Raw genomic sequence first — 13,653 nt, 5'->3', positions numbered from 1 at the left:
ATGTTCCTAGGTCTGCTAATGAAACTACTGATATGTGATTTGCCTCAAATTATATTGATAAAACTCTTTACTTATGCTTAGGGGTGAAATTAAAGATAGACTTTTAGTACAAATTTAGTCTGAAGTCCAGACTCTTCTTTCCCTGATGTTCACAGATTCTTGAATTCGGACAGTTTTGATTCAGATACAATGTAGGAAGTAAATCTGTTTTGTCAGTACAAACTCATTCTTCCGATCAGTTCTGAAAAAAAAGAAGAATGCATTAAACTGTCTTAGATTTGGGATCCATTTCAGCAGAGCTGCTGAAGTGCAGTCTAGCTATGGCATGTTTTTGGTTTCCTCAGGAGCACAGGAGTGCCCAGCTCCCTTTTCTGTCATCTTGCTGAGAACAGGTGGCCTCCTTTGGGGTCACCAAGTATATTTAGGGCTGAAATTGGAGCGGGCTGGAGCCGCATTGGCTGTGCCACCCACGTGCGTCATCAGAGGTTGATGCAGCAGGCTTGCTCTCGCCCAGCACTGCTCTAGAGGGAAGACTGGAGAGGCTTTGCTCCTAAGGATATTTACCAGATGTTGCTGGTAAGAACATTTAATCACATTTCACTTCTAGTTCTTGTCCTAGCTGTTTCTTGATTCTGTAGGTTTTTCAGAGTAGCAGCTGTGCATTGCCCATGGGACTCAGATTTTCTGTCCGGCTGAATAACTGAATGATTGGAAATTGCAGCAAGAGGAAAGGACCTGAAATTGTGTTTTGGAAATGCAGCTGGTGGTTGGAATAGTGACAGTTGTATAGAGAGGTTCCCTACGTGCAAGCCCCTACTGCTGTTATATAGTTGTTAATAAACTTTGGCCTACTTTATCATAGGACAGGACAATGCATTGAATTATCCTTCATTTGCTTTAATGGTTAATATTCTGCTTTAACATTTTCTTTTTTCATTTCTTTTTTGTAATTTTTCTCAACACGCCAGGACTAAAAAGGGACAGTATTCCATGTTCCTATATTTAACCTGCCTTACTAGACTTCACTTGCCTCAGAAGGAATTGCTGTTTAGCCAGCTAAACAAAACCACCTCGTCATTTGGCAGTATTAGCTTACACGGCAAGTATCTTTGGACTCAGAACAGCTGTTCCAAAGCCTCATCCCCTCCCAGCATTAGAAACAGGACTGTATTCTCTGGTGGAAAATTATAACTGCGCCTGAAAGCAAAATCATTGTGTTAATTAATCAGTTAAGAGGTTTTTGACAGTCATCTGTATTTTGTAATTCAGCTAGTGTACGGATGGGGGAATGCAGAAATTGAAAGAAAAAAGCTACGAGTTAAAAGAACCCAAAGCACCTGCATAGGCTAATGCTCGGAAAAGCAAAATTGCCTCATTAACTTAAGGTTGCTTAAAAATATACATACAACCTTTTTATGCATTGCATTTTTACTTGTGCATGCATATAGTAGAATATGCAGATGAAGCTCCCATTCAAAGAGGAGTTTTAACAATGCAACAACATTATATGAAATAGTGATAGAGAAAAATCTTCATATTACTTTGCCATAATGAAAAAAGCCAAATACCTCAAGAAATCTCTTCTCTTTGATTTCAATTTTTATTTTTCACTTTTAATTTTCACTGAAACTTAATCCAGTGGCTCTCTATCATAATCTGAAACAAAGTAATGGTAGATCTCGACTTTAATTTTTTATGTTGTTCAAGTTCTTCCCTTGATTAGCCAATAATGGTGTAATAATCTCAGTAGTTACTAACCATGACCCATGCACTTCAAGAACTTGACTTCAGCTTTTAGTGTGGGCTAATACCGTATATTCACATTTTCATTTCCTGCATCACCAGTGAGCTGGGGAGAGACAGAAGAATACACTCAAAATGGAGGAAGAAGAATATGAGGAAGTTGTGGAGGTAAGAAGAAAATCTGAGAGTAGAATTTATTGTTTTCTGCCTCATGAATAGGAATATTAATTACTTCTTCAAGATGCTGCTCATGAACATAAATGGTTACTCATCGTTTGCTATTTGATGACTAGGGTATGATTAGATATGTATTAAATGGTTTGATGAGTAAAAGACAACAACAACAAATACTTGCTATCAGCAAAGCAAAATCTCTCTGGTTCCTGTCATGGTTTGTGAGTTTAAATAAGGATTGTAACCATTTCACACCGCCATCACAAGGTTCTGTGGTTACTCTCCTGCATAATTATAGATGCAGGGGCCATCTCTTTCCCCCTTGGCTTGCCCTCTGTCATCCAATCCATGGATGACTTTGAAAGCCCCTCTCTAGCTTGGCTTCTGCCTCTTCCCAGTGCAGTTTTCTCCTACCAACGTATCAGATGCCAAGATGGAGCTACACCTAAACCTGCAGATGTCTGTGGAGCCATGTCAGGCATTAATTAGTTGATTGGGCATTTAAACTAACAGTTTTATGATTAATTACTTAGTCTCAGTGACTGAATTAAAAGAATTCCCAAGAACTAGGGTAATTATAGCTCTCTGTGCCATTGGAATAACGAGTTTGCTATTGAAAGTGTATATAACATTAACAAAGACTTGCCACTTTATTATTATTATGAAATGAAATGAAATTTTGTAGTATGAAATGATTAAGTGGTTGTAATGAACTACTCAGCAGTTATTTGAGGAAAGAAATAAGATACTGCAAACGGCCATCACACAACTCTTACCTCCGCACCAAACCCACTGGGTTGCTGATTTCAGGCAGCATTCATTACAGCACTGGGTTCTGGCTGCCAGCTTCCAAAACTTCAATTAATTAATTAATCAAGTCAAACCGTTTACCAGCTAAACGTGTGAAATGAGAAACAAGCATTACTGCTCGACATCCATTTTAGCACACACTGCACAGCCCAGTCAAAAGGACAGCAGTCCTTCGTTGTTTCCCGTTATGAAGTTCCTTGAGATTGACTTCATGCTTCCTAACTATTATGTGATCTCTGTGACAAAATATTTATTTATTTCTGCCAATGCTTGTTTGTTGATGCTTGAATTACGGCAGGTTGGGCCCTATGTCTACACAGGCCTGCCTCGTTTTTCCTTTATTATTTTATTTCCAACAACTGCCTTCCTGAATGCAGGTCCCTTGGATCAACCCCCACAGTGCGTTCATAGAGAGAATTAGAGGAAATGAGGACGAGAACATGTGGTGCAATTTTACAGCAACTTGATACTTTGCTGTTTGTTTGCTTTAAATGAGAGCTCTTTTTTTATGTGAATGCCCTATTTCAAAAATATGAGTGCTCTATCAGAAATTTATCTTCTGAAAGGATATCGTTGGTGAATAAGAGACGACATGAAGGATTTTTAAGACATTTTTTCCTCCTCTGGAGCTCTTAATGTGCACTGAGCATTGCAGCCATCTGTGAGGTACTAACGACCTGTTACAGCTGAATAGCGGTCAGCGTGCAGAAAGTACCTCAAAACAGCCAAACGAGAGGTGATCTGAAAACACGGACAACCTCTCTGCTGCCCACCGCGGCGCTCGGAGCGCACCTGTACGTGTTTTTGCGGTAGTGAAGCAGAGCGGCACACTGACCCCGACACGCGCCCCTCAGCGCCGCCACCATTTGGCTGTCCTGGTGTCGGCATGGCGCCACCGCGCGGCCGCCATGTTCGGGGTGGCCGCCATGTTCAGGTTGGCAAAGGAGGGGCCGGGGCAGGTAGCGGGGCGGGGCGGCTGCACGGTCCCGGTTGTGAAGAGGCTCTGGCTGCCGGGCAGCCCGGCAGCTGCTTCGTGTACGTTCGGTTTCTGGCCGCGACGGGAAAAGGCGGAGAGCAAAAGTGCTGTAACCATCGTCGCCTGCCTTGTGGGAGATTTGCTCTGGGCGGGTGGCACCACAGGGTGCTTGGGTAAGAGTCGAGCAGGCCTTGTGTTGTGAGGGCTGGCAGTGCCTTTGCGATGAGAGTCTGAGCCACACGTGGCAAAAATGGAGTGCCAGCTGGAAACCCTGCTTAAACGACGGCTTCAGGATGGAGAGGGGGAAAAGGTACTGGCAAAAGGAGGAAGGCTGATGATTCACCTGCGGATCTGCTTCGGAGCTCTGCCTTATTTAGGCAGCTGGAGAAAGCCACACAGGTGGCCTTAATCACCCCAGCTAGAAGGGCTGTGTGGCTGTGCATGGTGAGCTTGGAGATTTCTGGAATGTTCTGAAGACAAACTTCTCGATGCAGATGGCTGATGAACTATCTAGGGGAGATGCTCTGCTTGAACATGTCACTTGAACAGGAAAGAACAGGTGGAAGATGGAAAGGAAGATGGAAAGATTGATGGCAGCCTGGGCTGCAGAAACCACAAGACTGGAGCTGAAGATCTGAGAGAAGCAAGCGAGGCGAACAGAATTATAATCACCGATTTCAGGAGGGTAAATTAGAGCCTGTTCAAGGTCCTGCTTGGAAAGATCTCTTGAGAAAAGTCCAAGAGAGTTGGGTAATCCCCTAGAACAGTTTCCTCAGAGTAAAAGAACTGTTCACTTGAGTGTGCAGAAATCAAGTGAAGGCTGATAGGGATGAACGAGGAGCTCCTGGCTGAGTTCAGACACAAAGGATGGGAATAGGAGCTGAGTACTTGGAAGGAGTATAGATGGAGATGTAAGATGTTACAAAGCGCATTCCTGTATGCGTGGGCAAAGCAATAAGGGATGTGCAGAGCAGCAGAAATGTGTTTTCATTGGCAGCAAGAGAGAAGGTAAGAGTGTGGGACTGTAGTTTCAGTGGTCAGAGAACCTCAGCGTATTGCTTAAAGGGTGTTTTTTTGGTTGTGGTTTTTTTTGTTTGTTGTGTTTTGTTTTGTTTGTTTTGTTTTTTTGTTTTTTTTTTGATCGATTTTGGTAAGCTTTATTCTCTAGTCTTCCAGGTCTCTGATTCCTAGCATACATGTGGGAATGATGTAGTATCCACAGTAGAGGAAGACAGAGTTAGGGATGGCTTACCCCACTGGGATGTATATGGTTTCAGGGAACCAGAGGGGGTGGATCAGGGGTGGTGAGGGATCTGGCTGATGTCAACGAAGGGCTATTGTCTGTAATCTTCAAAAGTTCATTGTGTTGTGGGGAAGTTTCTGATAATTGGAAAAAGCCTTATTATACCCAACTTCAGGAAAGGCAAGAAGGAGGATCCAAGGATAAACAGGCAGTAAACTCAAATCCTTAAGAAGGCTATGGAGAAAATCTCCTAAGAAGCCATTTTTAAGCACACGAAGAGCAGAGTGATGGGGAGCAGTGAATATTTGTTTATTGAGGGTGGATCATGGCTGACCAGACTTGGTACTTTTCATGGTAATATTACTGTGGCTGTTGATGAGGAAAGAACAGCAAATGGTCCGTACCTGGACTACAGAAGGAGCACTGAAACAGACTCATGTAAACTCACTAAATTGTTGAGGTATGAGCTGGATAAGTGGAGAATTAAGTGAGTAGAAAATTGGCTGACTGCGGAGCTCTGAATTCTGATCAGTAGAAGGAAGTCTGACAGGCAGCCAGAAATGGCTGGGGTCCATCGTGGAACTGTGGAGATCCTCATCTGTAGGTAGGAGCAACTCTGAAGGCAGCCTTGGAGGGAGAATTTTCTTACAGACCTTTTGGCATATTGCCTAACATTTGGGAAATCCTGTTCTACTGGATGCTTTCTTTCAGTGTGGTCATCGTTTGCCTTTCTTATGGATCGTTAGATAATGGTCCTTCATTAATTATTTAGGCGGAAGATCAACTAAGGAACATAAGGAAAAAAATCCAATCAGTGCAAAAAAAATAATAACATCTTCAGGACTTGATAATATCTTTACAAACTGCAGTCTTGATTCTCCTGAGGTGTGTTTTTAAAACAGTCTTTCTAAGCGAGAGTACAATTTGCTATTCTGTATGATCTGTCCTAACAATGATTTTTTTTTTTCTCCTTTCTTTAATAGTACTACATTGAGGAGACAATTGTTGAGGAGGGTGAACCATATGAGGTAAAGGTTCCTGTGAAGTTGAATGTGATTGATATATGCATTAATTACATTATACATGTAATTAATGTGTAATACTAAACTAGCGGCCTTTTGCATTCTGAGGATCAATTTTTCCATAGTAAACACATAGGTATCAGTGAACAGTTGCTTTTTTCTTCTTTGTTTCCTCTCCAAGACCTTCCTGTGGGCTGACCAAGGGGCTTCTAGCTTTTTTTGAGTGTCTGTCCCATCTGTTTTTTTAGATTTGCATTTGGGATTCGACCTGGATGTGCACTACTGTTTGCCACTGTTTGTTTTCCATCAGAAGGAGCTGAGGATGTGTCTGATAGAAAAGGACTATGCCGATTTCTTTCCTGCTCTCTGTCTTGCTGATGCTCTTCCCTTTGCTGCTGGCCAGCAGCTAAATTTGCACAGGAGCTGACAGAATGAAACAGCAGGTTATGTTATTTAACTAGAAAGACAGGCAGAAAGATTACTTAGGTAACATATTGACAAAATCTAATCATCAGTGTTAAAGATGAACAGAATTATTGAGGATGTGAGTTTGGCTAGATATGTTTGTATGAATAACAGGGCCCTACTGCACTGTATGCAGCTTGTTGGGAAAAGAAGCATGTAAAGATTCTGCCTGAATCTAGTTTGTGTTATCAGTTCTTTTCCCACTGCAAAGTGGTGAAGACTTTTTTCATGTCACTGGTAACAAATATGAGTTACCATGGAGTTATTACCATCATTTGTAGCTCTACTGATAGTATAGATGTAAGCAACTCTTTGCTACCATGAAATGTTTTTTATGGCATAGGCTTATGCTGAAACATAATCTTACAGTTCCTTTCAAACGAAGGATCTGGTCCTAAAGTCTTACTATAGTTTTAACTTAATATAACGTGACTGATACCATCTGAGCAAGTAATTGAAGACTGCACTTTTGAAGAAAGCCTGCCATGTTATTTTTAACCGCTGCATTCATCAAGTGTTTTAAAATCCATAGCCAGACTGGATTTAAAGGGAGCAATAGCATGACTTATTTCGGTGTCAGATCTGCCTCAGATTTTGAAAACAGTATTGTAGAGTGAAGAATCACATATGAGTATGGATGTCTTTTCAGCTAATGTGATTGGATGTATTTCCATCAGCTGCAAGTGCAGTTTATGGCATTAGCATCATGCTGGCCTATGAGTTATCTTATGAAGGTAAAAGAGAGGAGGGTTTTTTTGTTTTTTTTTACATGAAATACTCTATTTTCAGAAGGAAGCCTCTCCAAGCTTTAGAAACATGTTACAACTCCTCAAGAAAGCGTGTAGCTTCACTACTCTGTTATAAACCTAACAGCAAGTAACACTTTCTGAGTCTTGCCTAGGCAGGTTTCAAGCTGTGCTGTGCTTTCCGTGCCAGAACTTAAACAAACACTTGCTTACTTGAAATGAGTTGGAAGAGATTAATCTGTTGTGGTGCAGAAGTAACTATTAACATCCTGACGCGTCATTAGTGAAATGTAATTAATGTTCACATAATAAACAACCTTTTTGTAATTTAAGTTTTGTGTATGTGCCAAGTTAATATTTAATGCTTGGTGTATTTTCTGGTCTACCTCATACTAATGTAAGTAACTATCGGAAATCTGACCTTCATGCGTTCCTTTTCAAAGCATTTATTTTGTTGAAGCTAATTGATTATGAAACAAAGCTTGATACTTTGTTTTTCAGATAATTTCAGAGCATATTTTCCAGCTGTAATAATTATTTTAGCATGCTTTGGATTAGAATCTTCGTATTAAAACTATCTCTTACGGCATGATTACGTTGATAAAGAAGTATATGAATGAGTTGAATTAATTTGGTCTTCTTTCCAGTGGATGCTTGATCAAATGAATGTATGTATATCTCAATTATATCTTTGCCATGATTATGTTCTGACTGTGAGAAAATGTACATTAGTAGAAAAGGTGGATTCCGGGCATTTGTTCAGTTAGTTGGTGCAGCACAGATTTGCCACAGGATCCCAAAGACTTGGGATCTGCAGTGTCCTTTCCTTTCACAAGAAGATAATCGTTTTTGTGCACCTCTGACCTGCTTTCTCAGTTTTCAGTATCGCCGTTAGGAAACCTGGCTGTGTGATGTCTGCTTCTTCAACACTGAAGGCATTTCTCATGCTTTGCTTTTGGTTGTAGGTGGTCACATTTGAGAAACCACCTCATGCAAGTGGAAGTTATGCATATGGAACACAGCCCCCGCTCTTCCTGCTCCTGTGGAGAACAATTGTATCAGTTTGATGCAAAAATCAGCCAGTTGTTTAATTCCTTGTACTTTTTCAGTTTGAGTCATATAACGTAGGCATTACTGGGTCATCCCAGGAGGAAGTAAGTGTCACCATTTTTGTACACCGTAGGTGGTTTGGGAATAAGAACTGAGCATCCTTTTATATCAGAGGAAGTGAAAAAAGGTTAAAATAAAACTGTGATTTATAATTAAAAGGCATTTATTTTTTTCTTTACTCCCAGGTGGTCACTGAGATCACTGACATCACTGACAGCACTGGCACAGAATTCACAGGTCCTACAACCATCACCCGTACGATTGAGTATGAAAAAACTTCTGGTGAGGATGCAGCAGCAACTCCAGTCAGAAAGAAGACAATACGGACAAAAGTGGACTCTTCTAAGTTCTTGACACCTTATCTGCAGCACAGTAATAAAATGAAGGACCTGTTCAGTGAGGTGAATTGTCCCATGTCCTTTACTTGTTTAGAAACACCAATTTTGAAAGCATCTGATAGGTATTGTTGTGATCCTTTATGCTATTTTGACTCCTCCTGTACTCCATTTCATCACGTGTCAGTGCTGTTTGCTTGAAGTAGAAAGTTTCCTTCTTTCAGTTAGGTCATCTCTTGCCTATTTCCTGCTTACATGCATCAAGTAATCTTTAGACACAAAAAGCCTGTGGCAGATATCTGAAGATTTATCTTAGATGTCAGTTAAGAGGTCTCCTGTGCTGTCTGACTTGGATACTTAAGTAAGGAAATGCAGAGGCTAGTGTTTACTGAATAGTGATCCTCAGCATTTTGTACAGTAGTACATTTCTCTATCCCTCTCTATACTCAAGAATTATTTTGTGCACAACATGGGGGAACAAACACCTACCCAAATTCCTGGTATGGTATATCAAATTCCAGTATTACTGTCCATTTTACTCTGATTTTAGAGGTGGGAAGTAACTGTGCTGTGCAGGTATAAGATAGTGCCAGACCTTTTTTCCTAATTTTAACGTGTGATACCTACCAGTGTTTGCTGTTGAAATGTTGTATGAGATCGCATGTCTAAGATTGCTACTCTCACCCAAAAATGTCCCCTCTCTTTGGTCACTGAAACAAGTAACTGAATGTATCAGGGTGAGATGTGTAATGTAAATAAACTCAGAGGTGATCCGAAGCAGGCTGAAGGTAGAAATGGATTTTTTTCTGCTGTGTCAGATGGAAGAAAAAAAAGTCGGTTAAAGTAAGCAGAACTGTGCAAATGTATTTGTATAATGACAGCTTGTATTATTCAGTGATGTGCCCCAAACTCCTATACTAAACAGATGAATACATCAAAAATTACTGTTTACATTTCTGCCAGAGCTTTAGGATGTGTCTTAATCATATTCGTCATTATTTTCTTTCAGAACAAGTACAAAGAAAAATTTAATAAAGAAAGAGGAAAGCCATATGCTTCCACAATTGATACCCCAGAAATTCGGAGAATCAAGAAAGTGCAGGATCAGCTCAGTGAGGTAGATATCAAATGTTGTTCTTTCTGCACTTCAGTCTCCCTTTAATAGTGCATGTCACAATTTGGGAAACTAAAATCCAAAGCATCTTAATTCTTTGTAGAGTAAATAGAGAGAATTGGATCTCTGGGAATAGGAACTCCCAAAGCTGAGTGGGGAGACACCTAACCAGTGTGCAGGAGATGAGTATCCATTACATTTTGCTCAACACCTCTGGCTTAGGGTATATTGAGGAATGTGATGCAGCAATCTCTGTGCTAAAGCTGACTGAGCCTGCTGTCAACCTGGGAGTCTTGTAACAGCTTTAGAATGATTTTGTGCTCCATCTACTGGTTTGCCATGGTGGTGTGGCTGCTGTATTAATTTTGTGACCACAGAGAGTGTATGGTCTGTGGTAATGGACTGTGAAATTAAGAAATACTGAATAGCATGGGAATTTCCACCTCATTATACAGGTGGAAGCACTCTTAGGAAGAGCTTGGATTATAGAATTATACCCTAGCTTGGATTCACAGCTCTTGACGTTGTCTCAAAGCTGCGTTTCTTTTTCAGATAGCTCACAAAATCTGTTTGTTTCTCTGGGTATTATTTCTAAGCAACAGCTAGTCGATGGTAAAGGTTAATCACATGCCTAAATGCTTTACTTAATACAGAATCTTTGGATCTTTGCATTATCAAGTTTCAAAATTTCAGTATTCTGCTTTAAGCTAACACTTGTCAGTGTTAGCTGTAAATACAGCTGTGGTTTGGTGTGCACTGCTCCAGGTTAAATACCGCATGGCTGGTGAAGTTGCTCGAACTATTTGCCACGTTGATGAAAAGGCCTGGGATATAGAACATGCAAAGAAGGTATCTCAGCAAGTGAGCAAGGTGAGTGAGTTTTGGCTTACCAGAAGGCTTGTGAATGTTAATGGATCATGAAGTTGCTGATAAAAGCAAGGTTGTCAGCTCAGGACACTAAAGCAATGTCTATAGAACAGTTTAGAAGCTCAGGGGGATTGACCAAATGAGTTGATCAAGGCAAGTATAAATATCTTAAATGTTTCCAATTCATATTTTTAAATGTCATTAGTATGATACTTTCACTTCGCAAAAAAAGCCTTCCATCAAGCTGTTTATTAACTAACGTAAATATTTTTCTAATAAGAGAGTAACTAGCTTGCTGATCTTTCTCTTCAGGTTTTATACAAACAGAACTGGGAGGAGAATAAGGACAAGTACTTACTTCCCCCTGATGCCCCAGAGCTTGTAAATGCAATAAAAAATACAGCAATGTTCAGTAAGGTAAGAAGAATCACCGGTTTATTCAGCTAAAGTTTAAGAAGCATTCCAAGACAAAAATGAATTCATTCTCTATTCTGGCATTTTTCTGTTTTAAGAAACTCTATACAGAAGACTGGGAAGGAGACAAAACATTGTTCTATCCGTACAATGACAGTCCAGAACTCAGAAGGGTGGCACAGGCTCAAAAAGCTCTGAGTGATGTAAGTATCAAAGTCTGGTTGAAAATTGGATCCTGCTGTGTTGTAACTTGTTGCTATCAGGACTAGGGGAAGTGGTTTGAAGTTGAGGGAGGGAAGATTGAGGTTGGATGTCAGGGGGAAGTTCTTTGCTATGGGAGTGGTGAGGTGCTGGAACAGCTGCCCAGAGAGGCTGTGGATGCCCCGTCCATCCCTGGAGGTGTTCAAGGCCAGGTTGGATGGGGCCCTGGGCAGCCTGGGCTGGTGTGAAATGGGGAGGTTGGTGGCCTTGCCTGTGGCAGGGGCTTGGAGCTTCGTGATCCTTGAGGTCCCTTCCAACCCGGGCCATTCTGTGATTCTGTGAACTTAGGAGGCTTCTGGCTGGACTTTATAACAGAACAGAAGATAAATATGCATAGATATGCACTGATAGTTCTGAGAATGGTGCTGTTTCTATAGAAAAGTGAGCGCTCTTTATTAGAGTGTGTACCTGTTGGCTTTTTAATGTTGGATTATGAGTGAAAGAAATAATTTAAGACCTCAGATACCTCTCAAAACGTGTTGAGAAGCTCTCAGGGTTGGCTGTAAGCCCAGTAGCCCTGTTTGCTGGGCCTTGTGAAGTATCTGCAAATCTGTATGATAAGAAAACTCCGTAGTTTGTGGGCTATGCTTAGCATTGCTATTTGCTGATACTTAGGGGAAAAAAAGCCAGACACAGAACTCTTCAATCAAGTATTTCAGGTCATGTATAAAGGTTTCAGGTGTCCAATTTATCACAAACAGCAGAGTAGTAGGCTTGAAAACTTTCCTTGTGAACTTTTCCATAGTCCCCCAGAACACACTGGTTGAAAGAAATTATGGTTATTCTGTGAACAGAACTACTTTTGTTACAGGTGGCATTAGCAGAGGTAAGATTAAATATTATGTTACTGTTGAAGTGGGCAGTTTCTGTAAACGTTTACTTCTTTCCTATTTCAGATTGTCTACAAAAAAGGGCACGATGAACGAAAATCCAAATATACTTCTCTGCCAGATCCACCTGATGTGGAACAGGCCAAGAAAGTGACAAGGCAGCTGAGTGATGTGAGTAGAATGCAGTTCTCTTCCTTCTATAGAAATTTCCATTTTGGAATTAGAGTGGCAAAAAAAGTACCAGAGAGCAAAAGAGAAGTCCAAACCTCAAGATCTCTGATTTTTTCAGTAGTGAAAGTCAGCTTTTACATTTTCTTTCTTTTTAAAACATCTCAGCAGATCCTGTCCAGTCTCAAGTGAAAGACAAAATTTCATTCTTATCAGCAAATCTAGGTTTCATAAAACATTTCTGCTTCTGTCATACACGCATTAGTTCCTCTTCTTCCTTCTGTAAAAAATATCTCCTGCATTGCATTTTAAACTTTTACAGGTCAAAGCAATATAAAACATCCATTTTACTCCTGTCTTCGAAATAAACAGTGAAGCACAAGTATGCATCTGGTTTTAAAATGAATTACTTGCTTACAAGGAATAATCCCAGTTTGCTGTTAAGTTGGATGTCTGATCTTTGAAGATGCCTAGGTTGATGGCAGAGAAAACCTTTCAAAAGTTACTTTCAGTATCAGATCACTGTGAACATACATGTCCCATGCTAGTTCATGGGTACTTGTGGAAACTAGGTAACTCTTTCCCAATTTGCACAGTGAATTAGCAAATAATATTCAACATAAATTCCACAGCTGTATGGCATGATTAGCAAAGACTGCTACCAGTCCTCAGCAGTACATTTTACACAGAATAGAACAGCTGAGGTGAAGTGAAATAGAGGAAGATGAACTTTTGCTGGAGAAATTGGAGCTAAGTCATATGAACTCTTAAGCCAGAAGGTTTTTAGTTCAGTTCGAAGTTTAGTTGTGGTAAGGAAAACATGCCTGATTTTGTTGCTGTATGATGGGAATTATTTGCTGTTTCAGATGAGGGAGTTAAGAGTATGTAGTGAACTCATCTGAAAGGTGACAGAGGAAATTTCTTGTACCTTAAGTAGCTCAGAAGCTACATTATCATCAGGAGTTTTTTTTTTTTTGCATGGGAGAAGCAAGATCAGTGTGATTATTCTTGAAAATTAATAAAACAGTCAGTAACCTCTACATGTATCTTCAAACAACAACATTCAGAAAAATCTTTTTTGACATGTACATTCTTAATCAGTGTGATAACAAGTTGTGCTTTCTGTGATGAGGAAAGCAACTGTGGTTGAAAGTGCATTTGGATCACTGAGTGAAAACTGGGGAAGATTTTTATGTAATTAAACAGACAGTAACTGTTTAAGTAATTGTTCAAACACTTTAAACTTCTGGTTGAACAGTTTATACTTGATTTCCATTACTCTGAACCTAGTCTGATAGAAATCACATGTACCAGAAAAGCCATGTATAGAAAGGACTTTCCATTTCTGTCTGTAACAGGTTTCAGAAGCAGTAAC

General features: G+C 40.2%; 1 protein-coding gene across 26 annotated transcripts in view; it reads left to right on the top strand.

The window, feature by feature from the left end:
* The first annotated feature begins 467 nt into the window (after nt 1-467).
* NEB (nebulin) overlaps nt 468-13,653 on the top strand; it is a 119,961-nt gene continuing 106,775 nt past the window's right edge. For 16 of the 26 annotated variants that reach the window (XM_085227936.1, XM_085227935.1, XM_085227930.1 and 13 more), the window contains exons 1-9: nt 473-576; nt 1,846-1,911; nt 5,930-5,974; nt 8,475-8,690; nt 9,634-9,741; nt 10,504-10,608; nt 10,918-11,022; nt 11,118-11,222; nt 12,177-12,281. In XM_085227936.1, the coding sequence (XP_085084062.1) occupies nt 1,879-1,911; nt 5,930-5,974; nt 8,475-8,690; nt 9,634-9,741; nt 10,504-10,608; nt 10,918-11,022; nt 11,118-11,222; nt 12,177-12,281 (822 nt within the window). In that variant the 5' untranslated portion in view covers nt 473-576; nt 1,846-1,878. Of the gene's footprint in view, nt 577-1,845; nt 1,912-5,929; nt 5,975-8,474; nt 8,691-9,633; nt 9,742-10,503; nt 10,609-10,917; nt 11,023-11,117; nt 11,223-12,176; nt 12,282-13,653 lie in introns of all 26 variants that reach the window. The other 10 variants (XM_085227919.1, XM_085227923.1, XM_085227922.1 and 7 more) reach the window with 3 other exon arrangements.

The sequence above is a fragment of the Meleagris gallopavo genome, chromosome 7, assembly GCF_905368555.1.
Source record: "Meleagris gallopavo chromosome 7, MGAL_WU_HG_1.1, whole genome shotgun sequence".
NCBI classification, from domain to species: Eukaryota; Metazoa; Chordata; class Aves; order Galliformes; family Phasianidae; genus Meleagris; species Meleagris gallopavo.
The sequence above is the reverse complement of the archived record's forward strand: the minus strand, read 5'-3'. Positions and strand labels throughout refer to the sequence as shown.